Below are 5,355 nucleotides of genomic sequence, written 5' to 3' on the forward strand. Positions count from 1 at the left end.
TCACTGAACTGGTTCTTTATTCAGAAAACATTTTTCTCGCTCATGAAAAACCTCAAACACAAATCACAGCTTCAAGGAGCTGCAGCTTCAGTAACAGTGACGATCAAACTCAGGTGAGCCGACAGGTGAGAACATACGTTAACCTTATAAGAACGTGAGAGCCAACAGAGCTGAGATCAGAATCAGGCTTCAAACTTTAATGACGGTTTTTATTTAGTTTCAGTGAGTCGTCTGGTCCCCGCACACACACACACACGCACACACACATAAACACATGCAGACAGACAGACAGACGCACGGCTGTCGGAGTGAGTCTGATATTGATCGGGATCAATCGGATCGATTTACTCGGCTCCTGGTCCTCCCATCTGCTCCTCTTTGTCTTTCTTCTTGTGACCGGAGACGATGTCGTCGATACGCAGCAACAAGATGGCCGTCTGCAAAACACACCGAGTAAACATAAAGACAGCTGTCAGAAAAGTATTGATGGGGATGTATTAGTACCAATCAATATTGATCAGTGTGTATCTGTGGTTCTGACCTCAACGGCGGTCTTGTAGGTCTGAGCCTTGACAGCGAGCGGCTCCCAGATACCGAGAGAAGACATGTCGGACAGACAGCCGGTTTCTCCGTCAACACCCCAAGGCACACTGTTGTCCTGAGTGTGTTTAGCCTGCACACGCACACACACACCCACAGACACATGTACAAACACGCATTAATAACACCTCAGTGACAGTTGTAAAGTTATTTTAGTCATAAAAAAGTTATTTTAAATGCCCTCAGTGATGGTCACAAATAGTGTAGTTATACATAAAGTCATTTTGAATACCCTCAGTGATGTCAGCACTCGGATGGTGGAGGCGCCACAGTTCTGGATCAGCGTTCGGGGGATGACCTCCAGCGCCTGGGCCACAGCGCGGTACGGCCACTGCTCGATGCCGGTCAGAGCACGGGAACGCTCCGTCAGACGCTTCGACACTGCCATCTCCACAGCGCCGCCGCCTGGCAGCAGCGACGGGTCGAGCAGCACATTGCGACACACCTGCATGGCGTCCTGCAGGTTCCTCTCCACCTCCTGCAGACACAGACAGCGTCACAGACAGAACCAATAGACGGACAGATAAACTGATCGACGGATCGGCATCTCACCGCCAGGATCTCCTTGCTCGCCCCTCGCAGCAGAATCGTACACGCTTTGGGATCTTTGCACTCCGTGACGAAGGTGAAATATTCGTCTCCGATCTTCTTCACCTCAAACAGCCCCGCTCCCAAACCGACGTCTTCCTCACGCAGCTCATCAGTCCGGCTCACGATCCGAGCACCGCACGCCCTGAGAGAGAGAGACAGACAGAGAGAGTCAACTGAAGCTCGCACACCCTCAGAGGTCACAGACATGCAGGTGCTTCAGCTGATTGGCTGCAGGTGAGTGTACCTGGCGATGCGGTTGTTGTCGGTCTTTCTCACGCGGCGGATGGCAGTGATGTTTGCCTTCACCAGGTAGTGCTGAGCCAGATCTGAGGACAGAACAGGTATAATGAGTGACTGGCGTGTTCACCTGTGACGATACACCTTTAGCTGTTGTAGGGCCAGGATGATGTGGTACAGGTGTGACACAGCAGAGGTACAGATGTGGTACAGGTGATGTACCTGAGATGCCTTTCTCTGTGAACACCAGGTCTGGTTTGAGGCGGATGATGTCCTCACAGATCTGCTGGATGTATTCTTCCTCCATCTGCAGGATTCTGGCAAAGTCCTCCTCCTTACTGATTTCAATGTCCGTCTGCACACACACACACAATGTGTTAGTGCGTGATACAGTCGGTGTGTGTTACAGCTAGTGTGCATTACTTGGGGTGTGTTACAGTTAGTGTGTACTAGTGAGGGTGTAGATTGTACCTGGCTCTCGCCCTTCTTGTACTCCAGAGAACAGTCCAGCAGGACGATTCGTGGCTCTTTGATCATTCGTCTCATCCTCGGATGGGTCACGTCTTTGTTCACCATCACTCCTCTCAGCACACACGAGTCCTCGATGATCCCACCTGGAACCTGAACACACCAAGGCATCATGGGAAATGTAGGATAAACAGCTGAATTCATAGATCAGATTGGCTCTTAAACACAGGTTGAGCCGTGAACAGGAAAAGGTGAGCTCAGGTGTAGCTCAGTGGGAGGGGCCACTTCGTACCTTCTCCACCTTGGCATACTTCTTGATGTCGATCTCTTTGCGTCCGTTTTCCTCCAGCTCCACCGTACGAACGGCGTCCAGGGCGATGCTGCAGGCCAGTTCAGACCAGCGGCTCAGAGCTTTGGTGTTGATGGCAGAGTGGACGATCTTCAGCATCATGGATCGATCAGACGTATCCACGGGGGTGCTGGGGGACAGTGATCAGCTAATCAATACCAGAATTTACTGATTCCACATCTGTAGCAAACCTGCTAAAACAGGGTTCTACTGTGAAGAGCTGCACACTGGGAGGACAAAACACCTGAAACACTGCCAGCATACCTGATCTCCTTCAGAGTGTCCAACATGTCCTCCAGAGCCTGTCTGTAGGCGCTGATGATCACTGTGGGATGCATCTGCTGCTCCAGGAACTGCTCAGCTACAGACAGCATCTCACCAGCTGACAGACAGACAGACAGACAGACAGACAGGTGTTACATCATGTGACCTCTCTGCTGTTTGATCATGTGACCTCTCTGCTGTTTGATCATGTGACGTCTCACCAAGGATGATGACCGATGTGGTTCCGTCTCCCACCTCTTCATCCTGCGTGCGGCTGATCTCGATCATCGACTTGGCTGCAGGATGCTGCACCTGAATCTGTTGTCATGGAGACGCAGGAGATTAGTAACCAAACAAGTGAACAGAGGTGAAGGTGTGTGTGTGTGTGTGTGTGTGTGTGTGCGCGCGCGCGTCTGACCTCTCTGAGGATGGCGTTTCCATCATTAGTCATCACGATTCCTCCGGTGGGGTCCAGCAACATCTACACATAAACAGACACATAATAACCTGTGAGCGGCTCGGTGTTACATGAATGTTACATGTAAGTAACATGTACGTGACATGACTGAGCAAGTGAAGGAGGTCTGACCTTCATCATGGCCCGTGGGCCGAGGCAGGTTCTGATCACATCTGCGATGGTCTGAAACAAATAGGAGTCGGCAGGTTATCAGCTTTAACAAGAACAAATCTCCATGGTAACAAGATGAGATCACCACGGTAACTGTAGGTTAACTTCCAATCAGATCGATAATATCTGAAGTCAAGCTACAGTGGATGACTTTTCATTGTGGATGAATTTCTGGAAGAATCCATCACAGTTTCCTCAAAAGTCCTTTTTCATTCAAAGACATTTCGTTTATTGTCATGGAAGAAAGAAACCAGAAAATATTCACATTGAAGAACCTGCTAACATAGAATTAATACTATTTGTATTGTAAAAGTTACTGAAACTGATGATTTGATAATTCAACAGATAAATAATTTAATGTCTGACAGGCAGTGGATGCATCTGTAGTAGTCTGTCGATGTAAACGTTTCCTAGGTGATGAATCAGAGCTGCAGGACTCTAAGATTCACCGTCTGAACTCACCTTGGCAGCGTTTATGTTTCCGGTCTGGACTTTACGTCCCGACTCTCTTTTCACGTTCTGGTCTGCAGAGAAACACACAAAGATATTTTCAGGCTTATGGTGGGTTTAGATTAACTTAAGTATAATCAGTCAGAGTCCAAACTTCAGTTCATTGATCCCAGATGTTCGGCAGACTGAGTTATGAATTATAAAACAAACATCTGGAACCGATCAACACAATCATCACAATATTGTTTGTGTACTAACAGAAAACATACAGATCAGGATAAATAAGACAATAATCCAGCAGCATGTTTATTTGCAACCAGTCTGACCTCTAAACCAGATCACAAATTCAAGTAATATTTATTTGGAATTTAGAATAATGTGCTGATCATTTTTCTTGATTAATTTCTCATATTAAACATTAGGAAAAAAAATGTCCAAACAGTCAGTTAACCAAAGAACCAGAATGATGAACAAATGATTATTGCCTACAATAAAGTCAATAAGAGCTGCCAGCAAGATCTACTAACTGATCCTAAAAATCTATTAACTGGTCCTGAAGATCTACAAACTGATCCTACAGATCTATTAACCAATCATAAAGATCTACTATCTGGTCTAAAAGATCTAATAGCTGGTTGTAAAGCTCTATTAACTGGCCCAAAGCTCTACAAACTGGTCCTGAAGATCTACCAAGTACTCCTAAAGATCTTTTTATTGATCTTAAAGATCTACTAACTGGTCTTAAAGATCGAGTAACTGGTGCTAAAAATCTACCAACTGGTCCTAAATATGTAGCAACTGGTCTATATAAATCCTGTCGGCTTATATAAACTGAGTCTCTGCAATAACCAGTTATCAGTTCTAAAGTTCATCAGAATTAAAGCGGAAACAGTCAAACTAAAGAACTTTAATCCCAAATATAAAATTCATTATAATTTTTTGGTATTTGAGGACCTTAAACATATTTAATTTAGCTAATAAAATGCAGCTAAAAAACAATTAAGCAGGAAAAAGCACAATTGATTAACAATTTTACACTGAAAACAGTAAAACATGATTTCACCACAAAGATAATCAATAGCAGGATCCATTGATACCAAATCAGTTCACCACCTGCAGGTTTAACTGTTCTCACTCACAGCCGGAGCTTTCTACCAGCAGTGAATGATTCATATTTACACGGTGACTAAACTCATCAGAACACATTTAATCTGAGATCATGTTGGATGAAAGCAGCTTTAGCCGTTAGCATGCTAATTGTACCTCTATGCTGAGTAACGGGGATGAATTAGCTTACGTTAGCTTAGTATCTAACTTCCTGCCTATAAACACACGAGGAGCTAACGATGCTAACAGCGGCTGGGTGGAGCAGCTAGCTGGTTATCGGATGCTAACATGGAAAAACGAAATAATGATGCAAACGTTTAATCCCGTTAGCTGGTTGACGTTAACAGTTAGCACGGCTAACACATGCTCCGCTGCTGCTCAGACGCCGCTCCCCGCTTTGTGTCGCAGCCGGGCCGCTGCACCGGTAAACGGCTACAAACCGGGCGGAGCAGGGGCAGCGGGCGGCTCCGGGTCACAACAACCGGGTTTAGACGTTTAACATGGACAGTTTTGTGTATTTTCGGTACTTACTGAGAACTAGAACCTGCTGGCCGAGCATCTTGACAGCGGAGCCGGACAGCGTTAGCCTGGAAGGTTCTGGGAGGCACGAGGAGAGGGAGGAGTCACAAAGCGGGGCATGACACCGGCAGGATCCGACCAA

General features: G+C 46.3%; 1 protein-coding gene across 1 annotated transcript; it reads right to left on the reverse strand.

Annotated features, from left to right (window-relative positions):
• Window positions 1-5,355, reverse strand: cct3 (chaperonin containing TCP1, subunit 3 (gamma)). Its single transcript, XM_022205714.2, has 14 exons — window positions 5,226-5,355; window positions 3,600-3,661; window positions 3,099-3,149; window positions 2,928-2,990; window positions 2,731-2,827; window positions 2,510-2,627; window positions 2,189-2,375; window positions 1,900-2,049; window positions 1,651-1,783; window positions 1,436-1,517; window positions 1,153-1,333; window positions 833-1,078; window positions 542-673; window positions 1-437 (listed from the first exon to the last, which is right to left on the reverse strand). The coding sequence occupies exons 1-14, from the start codon at window positions 5,251-5,253 to the stop codon at window positions 345-347; spliced, it is 1,623 nt and encodes a 540-aa protein (XP_022061406.2). The 5' UTR covers window positions 5,254-5,355; the 3' UTR covers window positions 1-344.

The sequence above is a fragment of the Acanthochromis polyacanthus genome, chromosome 11, assembly GCF_021347895.1.
Source record: "Acanthochromis polyacanthus isolate Apoly-LR-REF ecotype Palm Island chromosome 11, KAUST_Apoly_ChrSc, whole genome shotgun sequence".
NCBI classification, from domain to species: domain Eukaryota; kingdom Metazoa; phylum Chordata; class Actinopteri; family Pomacentridae; genus Acanthochromis; species Acanthochromis polyacanthus.

Excerpts from the sequence above, each read along its gene's own strand:
- cct3 (XM_022205714.2), bottom strand. The coding sequence starts at position 5,253 with ATGCTCGGCCAGCAGGTTCTAGTTCTCA. Across the intron at positions 2,376-2,509 it reads GACACTCTGAAGGAGATCAG|CACCCCCGTGGATACGTCTG; the intron begins GTATGCTGGCAG and ends ACTGTCCCCCAG. Across the intron at positions 1,784-1,899 it reads ACAAGAAGGGCGAGAGCCAG|ACGGACATTGAAATCAGTAA; the intron begins GTACAATCTACA and ends GTGTGTGTGCAG.